This window comes from Impatiens glandulifera, chromosome 2, assembly GCF_907164915.1.
Source record: "Impatiens glandulifera chromosome 2, dImpGla2.1, whole genome shotgun sequence".
Classification (NCBI taxonomy): domain Eukaryota; kingdom Viridiplantae; phylum Streptophyta; class Magnoliopsida; order Ericales; family Balsaminaceae; genus Impatiens; species Impatiens glandulifera.
In genome coordinates, this window is record NC_061863.1 from 48,089,193 (window position 1) to 48,111,266 (window position 22,074).

General features: G+C 29.5%; 2 protein-coding genes across 2 annotated transcripts; one reads left to right on the forward strand and one right to left on the reverse strand.

Moving 5' to 3' along the window:
* Window positions 1-4,298: 4,298 nt before the first annotated feature.
* LOC124928069 (protein NEGATIVE GRAVITROPIC RESPONSE OF ROOTS-like) lies at window positions 4,299-5,880 on the forward strand. The gene is made up of 5 exons (XM_047468600.1): window positions 4,299-4,761; window positions 4,855-4,930; window positions 5,007-5,434; window positions 5,508-5,661; window positions 5,744-5,880. Exons 1-5 carry the CDS (start codon window positions 4,594-4,596, stop codon window positions 5,761-5,763), a joined length of 846 nt encoding a protein of 281 aa, XP_047324556.1. The 5' UTR covers window positions 4,299-4,593; the 3' UTR covers window positions 5,764-5,880.
* A 10,850-nt stretch (window positions 5,881-16,730) lies between these two features.
* Window positions 16,731-17,904, reverse strand: LOC124925920 (FCS-Like Zinc finger 14-like). Its single transcript, XM_047466055.1, has 2 exons — window positions 17,277-17,904; window positions 16,731-17,183 (listed from the first exon to the last, which is right to left on the reverse strand). The coding sequence occupies exons 1-2, from the start codon at window positions 17,837-17,839 to the stop codon at window positions 17,012-17,014; spliced, it is 735 nt and encodes a 244-aa protein (XP_047322011.1). The 5' UTR covers window positions 17,840-17,904; the 3' UTR covers window positions 16,731-17,011.
* Between the last annotated feature and the right edge of the window lie 4,170 nt (window positions 17,905-22,074).

Genomic DNA, 22,074 nt, shown 5'->3' on the forward strand with positions numbered 1-22,074 from the left:
GGCGTGATTAAGAGTATGACTTAAAATTAGATCCCAATTTTCCAAACTTTGTTATGTTTGCTCTAAATAGGTATGTTTTTAAAAGGCTCTAATTATTGATATCCAAAGGAATGGTGTTTTCAATTCCTGTAAGATACGAGGGAATAAGTTTATATTGATCTAGCTTATATATGGTGAGATATTTTGAAGAATAGAAATTTGTTAAGAATAACTATTTACTCACGAAATGGGTTTATAGTTATGTTAGGGTTGGTTTATCTGTCTATTTCAATTTATGTTATTTGTAAACCATATTTTGTTAAATCTCTTTTCCCTCTTTGAACAGTTGTAACTAAAAAATTTTCTGGGCTTGGCTCATATATAAGTTGAACTCACTCAATTGCAAATATGAATAAGATTGTGAAAAGGTTAACTTACTTTATTTTGATTTTTTTCGTCATCTTCAATTCTCGGACAGTTAGGCGTGCTAATAGTATTCTCTTTTCATCCTTGTTTAGTCTTCATTTTTTAGAACCCTTGATTTCTTGGTCTCCTAACTCTTACGTTGTCCTTTGAAAAATAGATTTAGTCTTGGTCTTTGAGATCAATACCTCTCTTGACCCTAGTTACTTATTTAACTCGTAACATTCTGGTATCAGAGCCATACAATTCTATGAAGAAAGAAACTCGACAACAAACTGAGATGGATGCTCTTAAAGCCCTGATCAAAGTTTTGGCTCAATAATCAACTTTTATACAATCTTCTCTACAACAAAGCATGACTAAATTGAGTAATAATATAGACAGAAGATTCAATACCACATAAGACAGATTGACATCCGTAGAAAGAGGATTTATTCTAGGCCAAGAACCCCTCCCTAGGACTTTTGATGATGATGCTCAACATGTCCCTCCCCGCGATAGTCCATTGCATCAGCATCAACAATATGTTCCTCCAACCCGGCTCACCAAAGTTGATTTCCCTCGGTTCGATGAAACAAATATGGAGGGCTGACTTATATCTGATGAGCAGTTCTTTAAGGTGGACATGACTACTTATACAATTAAACTTGACATTTCTCACATCCACTTTATTGGTGATGCTAGAATGTGGTATGAATCATATCTTTGCAACGTAACCATAGAGAAGCCATGACGTGGGACGTGTTCAAGATAGACTTATTGCTGCAGTTCAATCCTTCCATATATGACACCCCATAAGACAATTGATACACCTGAAACATGTCAGTTCTGTCTAAGAATACAATTCCTGATAAATATTAATTTCCCCAAAACTATATAGTATGCTTAGAGAGTAAGTTATAGAGTACCACCTATCTGGATTGAGAGAGGAAATCGTAAATGTGATCAGCCTGCGGTTTCTTAGATCCTTAAATGAACACATGTTGATGGTTAGTGTTGAAGAAGCGACATATAGGTCCTTGTTGAGTAGTGGGCATTTGTACAACATTGAACCATCATTGCTCAATAAGCCATCCAATGTTAACACGGTCTAGCCAAGCACCAACCGGACCGCCGATCTCATGCCAAGTCCTTCATATGCATCTTCTTCCAACATAAATCAGGGTAACATGAAACAAAATAGACTCGGCTGTAATGGATGAAAAGAGGAGGAAATGCCTCTATTACATTTGCAATGAAAAGTGGGAACTCAACCACTTGTGTAAATCAAAGTTATTCATGGTCTCGGATAATGAACAAGAAGATTTACCAAGTTTCCAAGAAACCACTCTAAATCCAATTCTAAATCACCATCTTCCTTTGCAGCCTCATGTAGTGGATGTAGTGGAAGAGTCTTCCATTTCTTTACATGCATTGACTAATTCTAATAATTTTCATACACTTCAAATTCTTGGCAAGATTGGGAATTTACCGATGGTGATAATGATTGATACAAGCAGCACCCATAACTTCATAACTAGCAAGATTATGAAGAAAATAAGCTACAATACCCTGTCCACCCAGGTGTTGTCGGTTCGAGTGGAAAATGACTTCAACATTTTCTACTTCAGCATTTTCCAAGACCGGAAATGGTCAATAGAGGGAAAGGATTACCAAACATATATGAAAGTTCTTATCATGACAGAGTACAATATTGTGTTAGGCATCGAGTGACTGATTACTTTAGGCCTTTCATCCTGGAATTTTGAAAAGTTGACCCTCTATTTTAAAAAGCAATGGAGAATCATTGTCTTGCAGGGTATACCTCATGCACAAATCAACCTGATACAAGGAAACTAGTTGTATAAGTTATTAAAAAAATGTAGTGTTGCTTTCATGGTAAAAATAAGGAGTAAACATGAAGGTGAATTTGTTTCACTGACCACAAAGGCATTAGAAAAGGTTCATGAGGATCTCCAGCAACTGCTCGAAGACATCAATACTATTCCAGCAACCTGAAGATCTACCACTAGTCAAGGAGGGAACAACATCATTGAATCCCACTAAAGGAAGACACAGAACTTACCTATGTCTTTGTGTTCATATCATTACCATGTCCTGCAAAAGACAAAAATTGAGTAATTAGTCAATGATATATTGGACAAGGGAGTAATTAGAAGGAGTCACGACTCTTTTATTGTCCCTGTGGTACTGGTCTGAAAAAAAGGTTTTGTCCTGGATTTTCGATGACATCATAATGTATAGTCTAAGCTAGAATGAGCTTCTACTTACACCAAGTCTTGACAGCATTACAACAACAAAGGTTATTCCTTAAAAAAAGAAAATGTAGTTGTGGGTGCAAACAAATTTCCTACATGGTTCATATATTGAATGAAAATTGAGTGTCTACTAACCCAAAAAAACTGGAGGAAATGAAGAAATGGTCGGTTCCGCAATCAGTATAATAATTGAAAGATGTTATATCAAGGATTGTGGTTCCCATAGCCTAACCTCTTACTACCTAACTGAAAATAACTCAGAATCGCATTAAACGGTTGTAACAACAAGAGAAAAGAGTTATCTTTAGAGATTGGAGGTTGGGCATTGGAGGCAGATCAGGTCAAGGTCTCTTCGTTCAAGGACAATATTTGAAGGTGGAGATAATGCTACAATTTTGGACAATTAGAGTTGGTTATCTGCCTGTTTTAATTTCTGCTATTTGCAAACTACATTTTGTTAAATATATTTTCGCTCTTTGAACAGTTGTAACTGAATATTTTTGTGGGTTTAGTTCATATATAAGTTGAACTCCCCCAATTACAGATATGAATAAGATTGTGAAAGTTTATCTTACTGTATTTTGATTTTTCGTCGTTGTGTTCAATTCTCGGAAGGTTAGGCATACTAACAATATTATTTTCTCATCCATGTTTTCGTATTCTTTTTCTGAAACTCTTAGATTTCTTATTATTCTAATTTTTTCGTTGATTTAAAAACTTTAACCCTAGTTACTTATTTAACTCGTAACCAGGTAACCAGTTCTTACAAAAATTTAGACTTCGAATTATAAAAGATTGTTTATACTTTAATATTTTTCTTTTGAGATTATTTTATTTGTTTATCAAAATTAACCCATGATTTTATTTTATGTCATAACTTGTACTATTTGAAAAACAAATTATGGTGTCTTAATGTTAACTAGTTTTTGTTTTAAGGTCAATATATATTTAATTATCAATTTAGTCACAAATATTGAAAACCTATAATTCAAAAAGTAATTTAATACAAGTTATGACATAATAGGTTAAGTTATCAAAAATATATACACTTAAAAAAACATAGAAACATCATCAACACTAACACATATTATCATTAAAAATAAAAAATAAAAGTTAATTGACACCCACAAAATTTGTTACTCCAACTAAAAAGAACTCAAATTTTCGGTGAGCCAGAAGAATATATTACACTAGAAAAGTTTGATCTTTTAAAAATAAAAAGAAAAAGAAAGAGAAAGAGATAGGAATTTGCAGGTGGTTCGGTTAGTGAGAGACAGCATCACGGGAAATGGTTTTCTTCTTACTTAACCTTTTATCATACTTTTTTATTTTATAACCCAACTTTTCGATATCACCGACTGCACAAAAATAAAAGGAATTTCTAGAATCAACTGGATGAAGATGAAAAAAGTAACTTTTAAACCCTAGAAAGTAAAAACAAAGATAAAAGTGATCATCTATCTTAGAATTATGTATGATCGATGGAATTTCTAGAATCAACTGGATGAAGATGAAAAAAGAAACTTTTAAACCCTAAAAAGTAAAAACAAATCTCATCTTAGAATTATATATGATCGATGTTGTTGATAAGTGTGAACTTGTTGAAGCTAAAAAGAAGAAAACAAATTCATATCAGCCAGTTCAATTGCCTGCCTGGTGTATGTTAAAATGCCGCGCCCATTTGGGTAATGACAAATACAAATCTCTGCGGGTTTGCAGCTCATTCCAAGAACAAATTGGACTGGAGTTGATTGTATCTAAACCCTAGGATAGATTCTTGAGTGTAGTTGCAATATAATATTATATAATATACCAATGACTGATCAAGTCAAAATCCCATGTGCACTTATTGAGTCTTTCGAGTTTTTAATAGTTCTCTATATCATCCAAAAGCATATTTTACTGAAATAATAGAAGAATTAACCATTGAAGTATGTGTAGCAGGTACGAATTCCTAAAACAGATAAACGTGACGGCGGAAACTTATACAAAATTTTGGAACTTGAACCAATACAGTTTCCCCCTCTGTATAAATTCCCTCCCATCATCCTTTCTTCTTCATCATCATCTTCTTCAACCCACCATTATAAACACAATGAAGGTCATTAATTTGAATTCAAGATGTTATCTTTTCATGATGGGTTCTGTTATATCATCATAATTTAATTGATTAGTTGTGTTTTGAATAATGCAGATTCTCAATTGGGTACAATCCAAGCTTAGAGGCAAGCAACAACAAGAGAGTGTTAAAAGGCCAGTAGTAACTAACTGTAAGTAAAGTTGCTTTCTTTCTGTCTTTCTTTCTTTAAGTTGAGCTCAGTAATTAATGGGTGTTTATATGATCAGGCAATGAAGAATCCAGCGACTGGTCTGATCGGTTGTTGCTTGCAATTGGGACGTTTGGTGGTGACAACATTAATCGAGTCCAATTGGAAGATCATCATGAATCATCCTCCATTGGAGATCAAATTCAAAGAGAAGTTGCTAAATTAATAATGATTAGCAGGGAATTAGAAGAATCGTCAACTGGTAGTAATAGTAGTAGTGGTGATGGTCATGAATCTGTCTCATTGGAGTACTGTCTAAAGCAGCTCTCGTGTTTGGAGAATCCAAAGGATGAAAAAATATCAAGCTGTGTTGGGTCAAAGAAGAAAGGTTTAGGAAAAAAACCTTTATCTTTGTTGATCAAGAAGATGTTTTTGAGTCAAAAGGCGGGGTTTGGACCTAAACCTAGCTTAAGAGATCCAATCCCTGATAATTCAATAATAGACAAGGTATGTAGATGAATGATGAACTTATTGGAGATGGATTGGTGATATAGAATTGATCTGAAATTAATGTTTACAGATATTGAGGGCCTTAATGCAAAAGAAAATATATCCAAAAAATTCAGCTACAAGGTCAAATGCCACGAAATACTTGGAAATCGACGACGACGATGGACAACAGGCGATTGATATGGAGAAATATGGAAGCAAATGGGTGAAGACGGATTCAGAGTGTGAGTTTGTCAAAAAAAAAAAAAAAAAACTCAATATCAAGATTAGGAAATTTGCTGATGTTTTTTGTTATTGTTGTTGCAGATATTGTGCTGGAGATATAATGTTCATACCATGGCCAAGAATTTTCTTTGTAAGAAGGAATTAAGATGAAAATGTCAACAGCCCAATTCAATCATATTGTATTTTCTTGGCTTATTTTATAAATTCATTGTTTGGAGCACTAATATGGAAGATAAATGGTTGTTCTAAAATAATTTGGATGTGTATCATTTATTTTTTAATCTAATAACTTAGGATGATCTTCACCATCATAATCCCACTTACATTTAAAAAAATATGTCATGTCATTTGTAAGGATGAAACACACTTAACATTTTCATAATGTTTTTTTGGGATGTTAACCAAAACCCAGGTTTTGGATGAGAATTTATTTTAGGTGGAAAATTTTGTGCGATCGATCTAGATCGATCTAGATTTATTGTGGGATTGACTTTCGATCCATTTTTAGAACGACATTTGGTATACTGTTAAAAGTCTAGTTAACGACATATCATAAGCTTGATTCCATTACTATACGTAGAAATGTCGTTTGATTTTCGCTCTAGTGGTTCGGTTAACCGAATTACATATTAAAAAATATTAAACATTAGGGAAAATTCGTCTCATAATAGAGTTTTTATTTTTGGTAGGACACAAGTTAGTATCCTTATCTGAATAAGACATTATGGATTGGCAAGATATTGATATTTTCCATATGGAGCATTTTTACAATTTGTTTGTTAAAATGATTTCATATAATTTTTGTTGGAGAAACTTTGTAAGTCAAAATTTCATCAAATATCTCGTTATTTGGATGAAAATTATTCACGATGCTTATGGATAATATGTGTATTATGGTTAGTTGTATATGTCAAGAGGAGGTTAAATAGAAACTCACTTATTTTTGTATTGTTGGCTAGTATATGAAGTTTTTGTGGAGTATTATTGGAGTTCATTGAGTGATGTCCGAGTTTTTGAATATAACTGGATAGTTTATTTTGATGCGGTTAATATGGTAGACTTACGTATTTTTTAAATATATATTTTGTTATTTGAATTAAATGGTAAATTTGAAATTATCTATTTTATTTCATTTTTATTAGGGTTTAATCCTAAGATGAATAGTACGGTGAAATTTAAATAAACAAATCAAACTTGAAAGAAAAAAAAAAGGGTTAACATCAGGATAGAGTTTACATGGTGTATGGCCCATATGAGTTGGTTGAAAGCCAGCTTGGTCTAAAATATCGAATTGTAAATTAAAATTCAGATGTTAATAAACAAAATAAAATTAAAAAAACCAAAGAAGAGAAATTCAACAATCTGTAATTTTTTTAATTTCAAACATAACAAACAAATAAAGAACCAAGTTAAAGCATATCGTTTGTATGGTCTAGAAAACATTTCCGCTAAAAGATTCTCAACAACAATAAAAATTCCAATTGAATGCTCCAAAAGGTACTCTAAAGTGACATATATATAACTAAAAAAACACACAAATAATGATAAGATAATAGTAAACAACCTCAAAATGTAAATTTTCAAAATATTTCAAGACAAATATAAAAATATCATATCCGGTTAAGATGATGAACATGGCCTCGAGATAAAACCAACCAAAGAATCATCAACAAACTATCAACTAATTAACGATATTATATTATTTGAATGAAAAATAATTGATGATAAATTTATTTTCTTAATATATAAAGTTAATATAGCTTTCGAATTCGTAACATTTTATCTCTTAAAACCCACTTTTGTCACTTAAGTTAATTCGATAATGATAATTTGTCTAATTAAAAAGGATATATACCGTATTAAATAAAACAATAAATCAACTCAATTATAATGCATATAAAATAAATAATATAACTTATTTGCAATAAAGGTATAAAAATCATCTAAAGAGTCAACTAACTGATCTTTTATTTTATTATGTTATAAGAAGAACCCATTTATGTTATTTTTTTTCTTGATAAGAAAGAACCCATTTATGTGAAATCTCACCACTAAGGACAACTTATGGATACCCGGTACATAGTGCACTAGTGTGATGAATTAATAATAGACACCAAACATTAACTATAAATATCTTATTTTCATTTTTTTTTTTTTCAAAGTCTCATGAATAAATTAAACCCATAGTTATAGAGCTGCAATTCATTAAAAAAAATGTCAAAATATTAGGATGCCAATTCCCAACCCAACCATAAAGAAAATTTTGTAATAGATAATAAATAACTCATAGAGCTTGTTTGATCAATAAGTTATTGAGATTTTATTCAATTTTTATCTCAAAACTCAAATATCAAGTCATAGTATATTTAATTATTAATTTTATTTATATAAATATTAAAATTATCTTCTACTTAAATATTCTATTTTATATTAATAAAAAATCACTTTAATATATATATAATATTTATTTACATTTTAATTATTTTTAATATAAATTAAATAATGAAATTATTTTATTTTAAATATTTTTTATTAATTACCTTAAATAAAAATTAAAACACAGTATAAATCAAACTATAACGTACCATATTATTTAATATAACATTTAAATTTTAAATAATTTAAATAAATAATTATACAAGAAAATAAAGCTAATATATTTAAATAACAAATATTAATTAATTTATAAATATACTTCATCTAAATCAAATATTTATAAAAAAATTTATTCAACTTTTTTTTATAAATAAGATTGTGTTTATTAATAAAATTTAATATTAATATATATATATATATAATATTTATTTTATTACATTTAAAGTTTTATTTTAATATAAATTGAATTGTGAAATTATTTAATTTTAATAAAAGTTAATATTAACTTATGTATAGTTTTTTAATATTATTTTATTATATTTTAATATAAATTGAATTATAAAATAAATTATTATTAATTAAGAATAATATAGAGAGAGAGGAGGATATATATGGAAATATAATTTAAAAGTGGGTTTTTTCATGATTCGATCAAACCAGGGTTATTTTGGAAATATTCTGATAAAATTCAAATAATTCATTTATTAAACGAGTTCTCACAGCTCGTTTGAAATTGGATTTTTAATTTTTTTTTTTAAATTACTTTTTTATAAAAAAAACATAAGTAAGTTATTTGTATTTTTAAATAATTTAACTATTAAAATATATTTTTATATTTAGAATTTTTTTTATTTGATGACATGTGTGATATTAAATAGAGAATTTATAAAAACAATTATGTACACATTAAAAGAATTCTTAAAACTTATTTGATTTGAGGGTTTTTTTGTTTATGTCCAAAATTATTCGATAAAAATATAGTATTTTTGAATTTTTAATTGGTTAAATTATTAATAATGTTTTTTTTTGTTTATATTTAAAGAAAAATAAGAGTATATTAATATTTTTATTAATGAAATAAGTGATTTGATTAAAGAAAAATATCCATGGTTAGTGATGTTGAGTATGAAGTTTTTTTTAAGTGAAATTTAGGTATTGTTCGGTTTGAGTTATTGAAATAACTTAAAGAGAGAAAATGTGATTTTGAGGATGCGAGGATATTTTTTTTATAGAAAGACTTAAAAGGTATTGAAATATATAAATAAAATAAAATAATTATTTAAAATAGAGAGTATTTTAATATTTTGGTTAATAAATTGATTGATTTGATTGATGAGAGCGGGAGTGAAGTGATGTTTGATTTTTTAGATTATTCAAATAACTCAAAACCGAATAAGGCCTTGTTCAACTTACTAATATGTTGACCTCACTTTAAACATTCTCTCAATGATCTCTCATTATGTCTTACTTCGAGTATTTTGTACCGATTTTACCCATACATTTGATATTTTTCAATCGACCTCTCATATTACTAATCTTGTGACTAACACTAAATAAAATATATTTAAAATTTTAATTTAAAAATAATTAATATTTCACCAAAACAAACTTCGACTTACTAATATTGTGATAGTGACTTTAAGCATTCTCTAATTGATCTCTCATTATACCTCACTTCGAGAAATTTGTGACGATCTTATCTTTACATTTAGCCTTCCCCAATCGACTTCAAATTCACACCAAATTTACTTAGAAACTCACATATATGAATCATTTACTCTCAATATGAATTATCATTCTCTCGTCCCTCAAATTTAGACTCGCATATAACATCAATGATGCATTCACTCTTAATACGACTCACCATTCTTACACCCCTCAAATTTAGACTCACATACTATCACATCAATGATGCATTCACTCTTAATATGAACCATCATTCTCTACTCACTCAAATTTGGACTCACATGTACCATCGTATTATTAACATTACTTTTAATTTACATCTATCATCACTTTCATTTTAATATTTATAAATTCACATCAATTGAGACTCGAACTCTGGTCTCAAATTTGAAATATAAACACTTAATCGATAAATCACTTGTGATTGTTGAATTTTATTTAAAATTATATATAAATATATATATTTAATCATTGTTAATGATTAATAAATAAAAAAAAATATATATATATATATAATTAATAAAAAGAAATTAATTAATTATATAAATAATAAATATGTAGAGAATGTTTAAAATTATTTTTTTTAATAAATTATTTAGAATTTTAATTATATATTTAATTATTGTTAATGAATAATAGATAAAATATATATATATATATATATATATAATAAAACGAAATTAATATTATATAAATAATAAATATGTAGAGAATCTATAAAATTAATGTTTTAATAAATTATATAGAAATTTTAATTATATATTAATCATTATTGATGTATAATGTATAAAATATACCATGAATAAAATAGTTAATTAATTATATAAATAATAAGTACAAAATAATTTTTTTAATTAATTATTTTTAAAAAAAAATCATTTCCTTTAATTTATTTTTTTAGTAGGTGACTCCTATTATTTAATATTCAGTTCATATGATATTTTTTTGTTTGAGAGAGCTTCTCTTTTATTCATTTCTTTTTTTTTCTCTTCTCCCATTTCTCTCGTTATCCCTGCAATGAGATCATGTGTTCTAAGCCTGCTGTTGGGTGTGAATGCGATTGGAGTTTGGCTTAGTCCTCTTGTTTATCGATTTCGGTGCACTACTATCTCACACAAATGAGGCAATCATCTCACTAGCATCCAAACACCACAAAGAAATTTGACATCTCCCTCCCACCAAGAGAGTAGTATTTATTTATATTATTAGATCAAGTCCAGTAAGTGGGTTACTAGAAATTGGGCCACAATATTGGGCAAACCAATACCCAACAATCTCCACATTTGGCCCAAAATAGTGCAAAACACATCATCGCCAATTTTTTATCACCGAGGCAATAAAGAGAATATCCAAGGTAAACTCGTGTCACAAAGACCAAGGGCAAGAGCACAAAGTATGCGAAAATCACAAAGATCAAACGCAAGAGCACAAGCATGCAAAAATCACAAAGATCAAACGCAAGAGCACAAAGCATGGGAAAATCACAAAGATCAAATGCAAGAGCACAAAACATGCGAAAATTATAAAGATCAAATGCAAGAGCACAAAACATGCGAAAATCACAAAGATCGAACGCAAGAGAACAAAGCATGGGAAAATCACAAAGATTGAAGGCAAAATCACAAAGCATGCCATGCCCACAAAGGACGAACCTCAAAGAGCTTTCCCTAAGTCAAAGTTTAAAATCCGTTGACATGAAATAAATTTTTCAGTAGGTAAACACTTAGTACCCATATGAGTAGGATTAAATTCTGAATGAATTTTCTCTAACTTAACAATGCCCTTTTCAACAATATCCTGAATGTAATGAAACCTAACATCAATGTGTTTAATTCTATCATGAAAAACAGGATTTTTACACAGTTGAATAGCAGATTGACTATCAGAAAACACAACCACCTTTTTATCAAGAAAACCAATTTAAGACAAAACAACCCTAAACCAAATTGCTTCCTTAAAAGCTTCAGTGGCAGCTAAATACTCAGATTTTGTAGTAGATAAAACAACAATGGGTTGAAGTTGAGACTTCCAACTTATGCAAGAGCCACACAAAGTAAACACATAGGAAGTAATAGACTTTCTATTATCCCTATCATTATCATAATTGGAATCCACATAACTAACTAACTTAGTACCTACAGAACACTTAGAGAAAGTCAAGCCAACATCAACGATAGTGTTTAGATATCTCAAAAGCCATTTCAAAGCATTCCAATGAGGCATACCAGGGTTAGACATAAATTTACTCAAGCAACTAACTATATATGCAATATCAGGTCTAGTGCTAATCATAAGATACATAACAGACCCTGTAGCATTGGAATAAGGCACATTCTTCATTTTAATTATTTCAGTTTCAGTCTTAGGAGATTGATCCTTACTTAACACAAAGTGAGAAGCAAGAGGCACATTCACAGATTTAGCATCAGACATATACTCAAAATTTTAGCAACATATGCACTTTGATTCAACACAAGAGAAAATTTTGTTCTATCTCTAATGATATTCATGCCCAAAATCTTCTTAGCATCACCTAAGTCTTTCATGTTAAAATTTTCACAAAGTGATTTTTGCACATGCATAACAGCCTTCAGACATGGGCTAACAATCAACATGTCATCCACATACAACAAAAGAAATACAAGCAAAGAGTCAATATTTTTGAAGTAAAGGCAATGATCATAATAAATTCTTTTAAACATCAAAGATTGCATGCACTTATCGAACTTGATATTCCATTTCCTATGAGATTGTTTTAAACCATACGAGACTTTTTTTTAACAAACAAACATGATCAGACAACTTTGGGTCAACAAATCCCTCAGGTTGATGCATATAAATCTTATCAAGTTCACCATGTAAGAAAGCAATAGTAACATTCATTTGCTTCAATTCTCAATCATAGTGAGCAACTAAAGCAAGCATAATTCTAACAGTAGTGAATTTGACAACATGAGCTAAAATTTTAGCATAATTTATTCCCTCATTTTGAGTAAATCCCTTGACTACTAACTTAGCCTTGAATCTAACTTTTTCTGGCGCTTGCTTCACCTTATACAACTATTTGCAATCCACTAAGGAGCAATTATGAGGTTTAAGAACAAGTTTCCAAGTATCATTGATTCTTAGGGAATTCATCTCATTATTCATAGCAACAATCCATTTAGTAGAAAGCTTAGACTTCAAAACTTCTTTGTAAGAGCTAGGCTCATTACAGTCTAGGAATTCAAACATATTAAAAACAAATTCAGACATATTACAATCATTCAAATTATCATCCCTAAACTACCAGGCATTCTAATAATTCTTCTACTTCTATCCCTAAAAAGTTGATAGTCATACAAATCATCAGACATATTATTTGAATCAGACAAAACATTTGAATCATGCAAATCATCAATATCATGCACATTATCATGCTCCACCTCATTGGGAACATTCGCATCATGTTCAACAAGTTGATCAACAACTACATGCACATGCTCCACCTTATTAGGAACATCATTAACATGAGTGGGGGACATAGACGAGCAAGGAAAATCATTCTCATTAAAGACAACATCTCTACTTATCACAATCATAAGCCCATGTTCACTCCTATCCCAAAGCCTATAACTTTTTACCCCTTCAAGGTAGCCTAGGAACACACATTTCTTAGACCTAGGCTTCAACTTGTCAACCTTCTGATGCACATAGCCAATACAGCCAAAAACTTTCAAGTTGCTCAAATCAAGAGGTTTACTTGAAAACACAGATTTAGGAAATTTCCCTTCTAATGGAACACTAGGGACCTATTTATTAATTAAGCACCAGTATGCAAAGCATCCCCCCAAAACTTCTTAGACAACCTATATGGCACTAACATAGCTCTCACCCTCTCTAGAAGTGTCTTATTCATCCTCTCAGCAACATCATTCTATTGTGGTATGTACGGCACAGACCTATGTCTTTTAGTACCTTAGGTAACACGTAAATCATTCATCTGTTTATTACAGAACTCAAGACCATTATATGTTCTAAGATTTTTGATTCTCTTACTAGATTGATTCTCAATCAAAATTTTCCACTCCTTAAACTTTTCAAAAACATCAGACTTATGTTTCAATAGTAACACTCAAACTTTCCTATAATAATCATCAATGATAGACAGAAAATAGTAGTTCCCCCATGTGTAGCAACACTAGAGGGACCCCACACATCAGCATGCAAATATTTAAGGATATTAGTACACTTAGATACGTTTGGGTAGGAGGAGATGGGAAAACTCACTTTATGTTGTTTTCCTAGTACACATTATTCACAAAAAGGGATGGGGGACAATTTATCACTACTAAAGTGACCACCTTTATGCAAAATTTCTAGACCTTTGTTACTCATGTGACCTAATCTATTATGCCAAAGAACAGATTTATCACCAATCACTGAGTTCATAGAGTCACAAGCACTCTCAACATGACACGCATACAGATTGTTCAACTTTTTAGCAGTAAAGATAACAAGAGACCCACGCAAAATTTTCTTAACACATTTCCCCCACTTTCCCTCCAAACCATCATTCTCAAGAGATGTACAAGACAACAAAGTATAATGCAAATCATGATCATGCCTCATATTCTTTATAGTAAACACAAAACCACAAGAGAACCTTAGGCATACATCACATATTCCTAACACATTGTAATTTTTCGAATTTGCCATAGACACAAAACCATGTTCAATTTCTTTATAGTTAGAAAACAAATCTCTAAATGGAGTCACATGGAAAGTACAACCAGAGTCAACTAGTCAATCAGATTTGCACAAAGAATTAGATAACACAGAGTTCAAGCTAGCATAATCACATAGATTATTAATTATAAAATATCACCCCTATTGTCCTCATAAATAGCCACATTAGCATTTTTAACATGCTAATTTCTCTTAGACTTAGGACAGTCCTTGATAAAATGACCAGACTCGTAACAATTATAACACTTTCTAGCACTAGACCTAGACTTAGATCTTCTTTTACTAGCAGGATGAAATTTCTTACCATAACTCTCATTACTGACATTCTTTTGGGCACTCGACCTACCCTGAAATCTACCCCTCACATGCATGACTTTTTCACCAGACTGTTTACCCCTCTTAGAGTGTCTCAAATCTAACTCCTTATTATTAAGACCATTGACAAAAATATCAAGAGTGACACTGTCTCTACCATACTTAATGGCGGATTTCACATCATTAAAAGAATCAAGAATAGCATTCAACAAGACAATGGGGGCATACTCATCAATTTTCTTATCACCACACAACTTAATATCAGAAATAAGTTTAGTGAAAATATCTAGATTATTTTCAATGTCCTTGGACATATTCAATCTAAATTTAAAAAACTTTTCAAGTAAGGACATTTTATTAGGTAGAGAAGTTTCAGTATATAGTTCAGACAATTTATCCCATAAGGTTTTTGCACACTCTAAATTACCAACTTTTCTCATCACAGAATTAGATAAGTTCAAGTATATAGAGGCGCATGCATTTTCATTCATTTCACTATTTTTCTCAACGGTATCAGGAGTAGCATAAACCTGACTAACAGCTTTAAAGAATTTTTTCTGAATCAAAACACATTTCATTTTTTGTTTCTAAATACTAAAATCAGTTTTTCCGTCAAACGGAACCATACCATATTGATTAACACCAGACATGCTATAAAACAAATTAAAAGCAATCAATAATCAATTGACAGAAATTAATAGGAGTGTTCAAGCTATGATACCTTGCGAAACTCAAATAAAGTTTAAGCTTACCCACCTCGCTCGGGGATTTGCTACTTTGTCTTCTCAGCAGCGGCACGACGGTGGCATTGATTTTCAGCGGTCGCAACAAACGCGACACCGACAATGGCTGAACAGGACAGCAGCGAATTCTTCTCTAGAGGCGGCGGCGGCTTTCTTCTTCCTCCAGTAGCAGCAGAAATAGAGAATAAAATAAAGAGGATTAAAGAATAAACAGAAGACAGATCTACGCTTATTGGTGAAAATAACTTATATCCTCCAACCCAATCTCAAACTCCAAACCCTGGCTCTGATACCACTGTTGGGTGTGAATGCGATTGGAGTTTGACTCAGTCCTCTTGTTTATCGATTATGTTGCACCACTATCTCACACAAAGGAGGCAATTCTCTCACTAGCATCTAAACACCACAAAGGAATTTGACATTTGTCTCCCACCAAGAGAGTAGTGTCTATTTATATTATTATGTCAAATCCAGTAATTGGGTTACTAGAGATTGGGCCACAATGTTGGGTCAACCAATACACAACACATGCATGCGCTACTGTTGTGTGTTCCGATCCTTCAAGTGAAAGAATAGTTGAGGAGGCCGATCACGAATGCTATAGGTGTGGGAGCGATTCTGGTCAGGGAAGGCTAAGGCGATGCCTCGCATATGGGTAGCAAGAGGGCCCGGACGAGTGGCTAGTTTGTTTGAGTTGTGGAAGCCCTTCCTAAGTTTTTAACCCGTTCCGTTTTGTTTGATAAATTGGGTCAATGCATTGTAGTGCGAAAACTTTCTAATCTAAAATTTTAAAACTTGAGTGTTATTATATAAATATATTGTTTCTCTTTCTATCTCATCTATTTAAAAGAATAAAATTGTCATTAAACTAAAGAAAACTAATTTTTTTAAAAATTAACTCAAACACACCAACACAAAAAAATATATATCTCAAAGATCAAACCAGCAAGTAGAATCTTTACAAAAATAAAAACAAATGAAATAACTTTAGCTAGCTAGCTATGGTGGAATTCAAGGCAGCAAAGGTGTAGAAGTGATGTCATAACTCATAACTGTGGGTGGAGTGTAGTTATTATTGATCGGTCATATCATATCATATTATAGGCCTAAATGGTGATTTGAGTAAGCTCCTTAATATTAAAATGAATTCATTAAACATTAAAATCATAAGCTCCTTAATTAATCTGATTAAAACAATGTAAAGATGAAAGGCAAATGAATTCATTAATTTTCTTATCTCATTTCCCCATATATGGTAACAAATGCATTATTTATAAGGCATCTTTGCCCTTTTACATTCCTTCCCTCGATCCAAAGCAAAAATCTGGGTAAAAACCCAAAAAGAAATCAAAGAAACCTCAATTAGTATAATATATATATATATATATATATATGTATACATGATCTTCAAGATGTTACTAGCTCTCTCTATAGCTAGCTTTGCTACATCGATGATCGATCCTATATATATATAATTAATAATTAACATCTTCCTTCATAATCAAGTAGCAAAAATTTCAGGAGATAAGATAATCTGAAGATTTGAATAAGCCGATGATGATGATGATGTTCTTGATGTTTTCTTAATAACATCAACAACTACTTGATCTCTTTTCTCGTCCATCACAATCTGTTTATGTCTGCACTCTGGACTACAAAACCCTTTTTCTCCCCTGCAAATTCCCATTTCATTTCAATCAATACCAATTACCAAATATATATATAGAAAAATGGAAATTGAAAAAAAAAAAGTATGAATTCCTTACCTGTAAATGTATATATCTTTGCCGTGAAGTTTCTTCTTGCATAGATTACACAAACGTAGGAAATCAGACGCCGGTTGAGAATCATCGGAATATCTCGCCGGAGAAATGTCAAATATGCTGCAGAAAACAGATTTCTTTTCCGATGATTTGGGTTTCTTCTTCTTCTGTTCAATCCCATCGCAGTAAACTCTTGTGCTACATAGATTGTTTGGTCCATTACGACGAGTAACGTAAGTGTACTCTTCGTCTTCTTCATCGTCATCTTCTTCTTCCTCCGATGAAGACGAAGAAGATGAATAGTCAAAATGAAAAGTTGTCATTTTTTTATTTGGGTTTGTTGTAAAATAGTTTTTGTTAACTGGGATTGGATCGGATCGCCATATGTTTTGAAGAAACAGAGGTTTTGTGGCCGGAATCTGGCCGGATTTGTCTAGGGCGGCGACAATTCCTAAACCGACGCCATGTAAATCGTAATTCTTCTTCATGGGTAGGCGTTTTGTAGGTTGGATTTTCATGTCCAAAGGACTCCTAGGGCTAGTGGGCATAGGTTTTTGAGTCGCCATGATTGATTAAATTTGAGAAAAGAAGAGAGAAGAAGAAGAAAGAAGAACTTCTCTGTTCTGATTAAGGTGTGGTCTACTCTCTCTCATATATGATTGAAGAAGAAGATGATGATAGAGCCCTGTTTGATTTTGGGTTTTTAGTTACTCTCTTATGATATTATTAAAAGAAATAATTTTAATTAATAATAATTTCACTTTTATTTTTGTAAATCAAATATTTAATAATTCATACTTGTTTTTTTATTTTCAATTTAAAAATATAATAAATTAAGTAATTATTTTTTTAAATGACTTAACCCATAAATTTGTATACTCTACCATGAAAAAAATCACAAAACAATCTTTTAAATAGTTCATTTTTATATAACAAAATTATCAAATTAACTTATCTTCTCCAAATAAGATATCATAAAACCTCTAATAACAATTCACAAAACAAGGTTCGCTTTGTACCTTATTTGATGTTGAATTTTTTTAAAACTATTTAGGAGAATCTTTAGTCATATTTTATTTATTTTCCTCACTCAAATTATTAATTAAGATAGTATTATTTTAGTTTTATAAAATTTAAACCTTTAATAAAATAAAACATTATAATAATTAAGCAATTAAAAATTTAAAATAACTTACTCTTTAAATAAACAAAGTTTTATATAAATCCCTAATAATCTATTGTCAAACAAACTCTTAAAGCTTGTTTGATCTTAGTTATTTGAGATGTTTTTGTTAAAAAACCATTTTGTAATGTATTTTTAATTAATAAATATTATAAATATAAAATAAAATTATTTAATTGATTTATTGGTTAAAATATACTAATATGATAAAGAATATTTTTTTTCTAAGAAAAATTTAAAGTAATCTATATCAAACAAGTTCTTAGACTTAGCCAATGGGTTTAGTTATAAATTATAGGTTGATGACGATTGGCATTATTTTTCTTACAATAATTTCACCCACTTTTTAAATCAATTCTGATTCGTTTGCTTGTATTTATTTTCCTTTTTTTTATTATTCCAAAAGTAGGGTTGATATTTTTAATTATTAAGTGGTCACTGTCACATCTTCAATCAAACGGCTACAATTTCAGCAAGTGTCGATGTCCATGATCAGCGGGTCCCATTGCTGTGGTCCCACGTAAGACCCGTTTGTTTTCAATATTTCTAGAAAGAGAAAGATGGGGTACGTGTAAGGTAAGAGAGAGAGAGAACAATGATTGATAAGACCACAGAGTTTGAGCCCATTGATTTCTCTTGTCTTCTTTTTTAGGGTAGAAAGTTAAACCTCCACTATAATCGGGGGACCCATTTTCCATATTTATCACTTTTTTATTTATAAAAGAAAGTTACTTTTATTATAATTACTTTATAATTTAAAAATATATATATTATATCAAACCATTAAAAATTTCGTAATTTTGTTAATGACATTTTCTATGATTTATTTATTTATTTTAGTATCGGAGGAGATATCTCGTTTTCTTTCATGTCATTCAAATTTGAGTTGATGTTATATTTTGTTCAGTCCAACATCTTATTTATTGTGATCGAATTTCGTGTTTTAAATTTTTATAATTCGAGTAATATTCTCTGCTTTTGATGGATCTAGTGTTTGATGGATATAGTGAAATGTCTTGATCATGTTTTCTTGTTTTCTCGAGTTTGTGTACATCTTCTCTTATCAATAAATGAGATAAAGTTGTCCGATCTAGAATTGTTTCTCTTTTTATTGTTCACTAAAAACTTTTTTAAGTTCATCTTTAATTTAGAGACCCTCCTACCGATATTCTCTCTTAATTCATACGAATTTTCATTATTTTGACTATATATATATAAAAGAACAAAACATTTTTTGCGTTGTTGATCAATCCACGGAAAATGACAAATTTCATTTTCGCTCATAATTTTTGGTAAAAAATGTCCGACACCACATGATTGGCTCGGTCTTTACTAATTGTTATAGAACTCAAACCAAATTATATTTAGAGTCACATGGTTGAATTTTTTTATTGGAATTTTAATTTTTGTAAATTTATTATATTATTTAATATCTAATTTCTCTTTTAATTGTTTTGATTTTTAAATGTTATTTTTTATTATTTGTAAATTAAACTTTCTAATTATATGAATGGATGGGAATTAATTTCTTAAAAAACTTTTTAGATATAATTAAATTTTTTATTGGGTTTTGTTTAAAAATAATTTTATTTTATTAAAAAGTAAATTATTTGAGTTTTTAATTTGTTGAATTTATTATAATATTTTTATATAAAAATTTAAATTTTAGTTACTTATAAATTGAATGATTGAAAAAAAAAAACAGATAAAAAAATCATAATAAAAAACTTATCAAAATCAAATAAGCTAGCTCATAATTGATTATGAAATAAAATTTAGGGATTTATGTTAAGATAATAACTAATCCAATTTGTTTTTTTGTTACTTGATTTGTAATCGACTTGCATGTGCTCTTACTTGCACATATATCATGATCTACAATATTAATATAACTTGTCATATATATAATTAAAAATGTACATATCAACAGTAACACTAAATGACAAAAATAAAATTGAAGAATCAAGCTTAATTAGAAGAGTATTGAAATTATTACACTGAGACGTGCAAACTTAGTTTGAGTATTGAATATCAAATTAATGTATTTCACTATTAAATAAGATTTAGGATGAATTCTAAATTCATAAGCAACCACAATTATAAAATCATTAATCAAATCCAATGCATATATGGTAAGTCTAAGATTGAGATGTAAATTAAGAGATTAAGTTATGATGGCAATTATTAGAAAATGTTGATATTCAAGAATAATAATACTAACAAAAAAAAATGTATTTTAATTAGAAAGAATTTTATCTAAGAAATTAAAGGTGAATTTGTTAAATTTTCTAAGAGAATAAAACGTGAACTCAAAAATAAATTTTAAGACAAATGATCAATCTATTGTCACAGTTTGTGTGCTCTAAGAAGTTTATCCCGAAATATTAAAAGTATTCCTATCTAAAATCCTTGAATCCAAAAATAAATATTTAAAAGATTTCGCTAAAGTTATAATTAGAATTCTAAACCAAATGATTCAACATTTTATATAAGTGGTTTGTGTGTACTAAAAAGTAAGAAGTATATATTATCAAAACATTCAAATAATCTTAAGCAAAATATTATTCAATTTTTGATGACATTCTACAAGGTTATCTACATTTCGATATGTTATTGGATTGATGCAATGATGTTGTGATGGTCGGAGATCGATCTCGGCTACGGAAGCGAAACAAATAAATTTGTTCTTATATTTTAGGTTATATTGAATTAGATCCAAACAGACCCTCTAATGTTGTAAAAAAAAGGTCAAAAGATAGTTGAATGCTTTAGTGATATTCTTGATTCGATTTGAAGGTGTTTGATATTTATTAAGATAAGGTTTTGGATTTATAAAATCTTTATTGCTTCCTTTGTGGTCTAATTATCACAACTTTGAATCTACATCATTCAAAATATCAATACAAGTGTTTGTTAATTTATAGTATATTTTTGTTTACATTTCTTTCATTTTATGGATATATTGAGATTTTAATTTATTTATTTTTATAACAAACCTTCAATTTTAATTTTGGATAAAATATATTAGTACATAAATAATTTTTTAATTAGAAAATTAGCATAGTTTTTAAAATTCTCAAACATGCAGTGCTATTTCTACTCAAAATAGTTTACTCGATTAAGGTGACGAAAGTCAAAAAAGTATATGTAATCAATAATACAATATGACACATTAAAAATACATTACTTTAAAATTGATTGAATAAGTAAGTACTATTGCTAAAACAGTTTTTATTTCTCATTTAAATACATATTTATATATATGGTAGATGAGGATTTTAATTGCATTTATTATTAAAAGAGGTCAAAATAAGATTCAATAATGTGAAGAAACTGATGGATAACGCCATCAAATTATTGCAATTAAATGAAATTTTCATCTTTTGTTTTCATTCCAACTCACTTAAACATACAAATAAAAATTTTAAAAATTAAATAATAAAAAATAATGACTAAAGTAGATCAACAACCATAGAAGAACTATAATGCCTAGTTGGTTTGGAATTATTTAAAAATAATCCTAACTTAAAAATATTATATTATTCTTTTTCATCCATTACATTACTTAATTTATTATTCAAAATACTAAAATATCTTTTATTTTAAATTATTATTATT

Bases quoted from the DNA above. Each gene is read 5' to 3' on its own strand.
- LOC124925920 (XM_047466055.1), bottom strand. From the start codon at position 17,839: ATGGCGACTCAAAAACCTATGCCCACTAGCCCTAGGAGTCCTTTGGAC. The intron at 17,184-17,276 runs GTAAGGAATTCA...GGGAATTTGCAG, and splicing joins AAAGATATATACATTTACAG to GGGAGAAAAAGGGTTTTGTA.
- LOC124928069 (XM_047468600.1), top strand. From the start codon at position 4,594: ATGTGTAGCAGGTACGAATTCCTAAAACAGATAAACGTGACGGCGGAA. The intron at 4,762-4,854 runs GTCATTAATTTG...TGAATAATGCAG, and splicing joins CCATTATAAACACAATGAAG to ATTCTCAATTGGGTACAATC. The intron at 4,931-5,006 runs GTAAGTAAAGTT...TTATATGATCAG, and splicing joins AAGGCCAGTAGTAACTAACT to GCAATGAAGAATCCAGCGAC.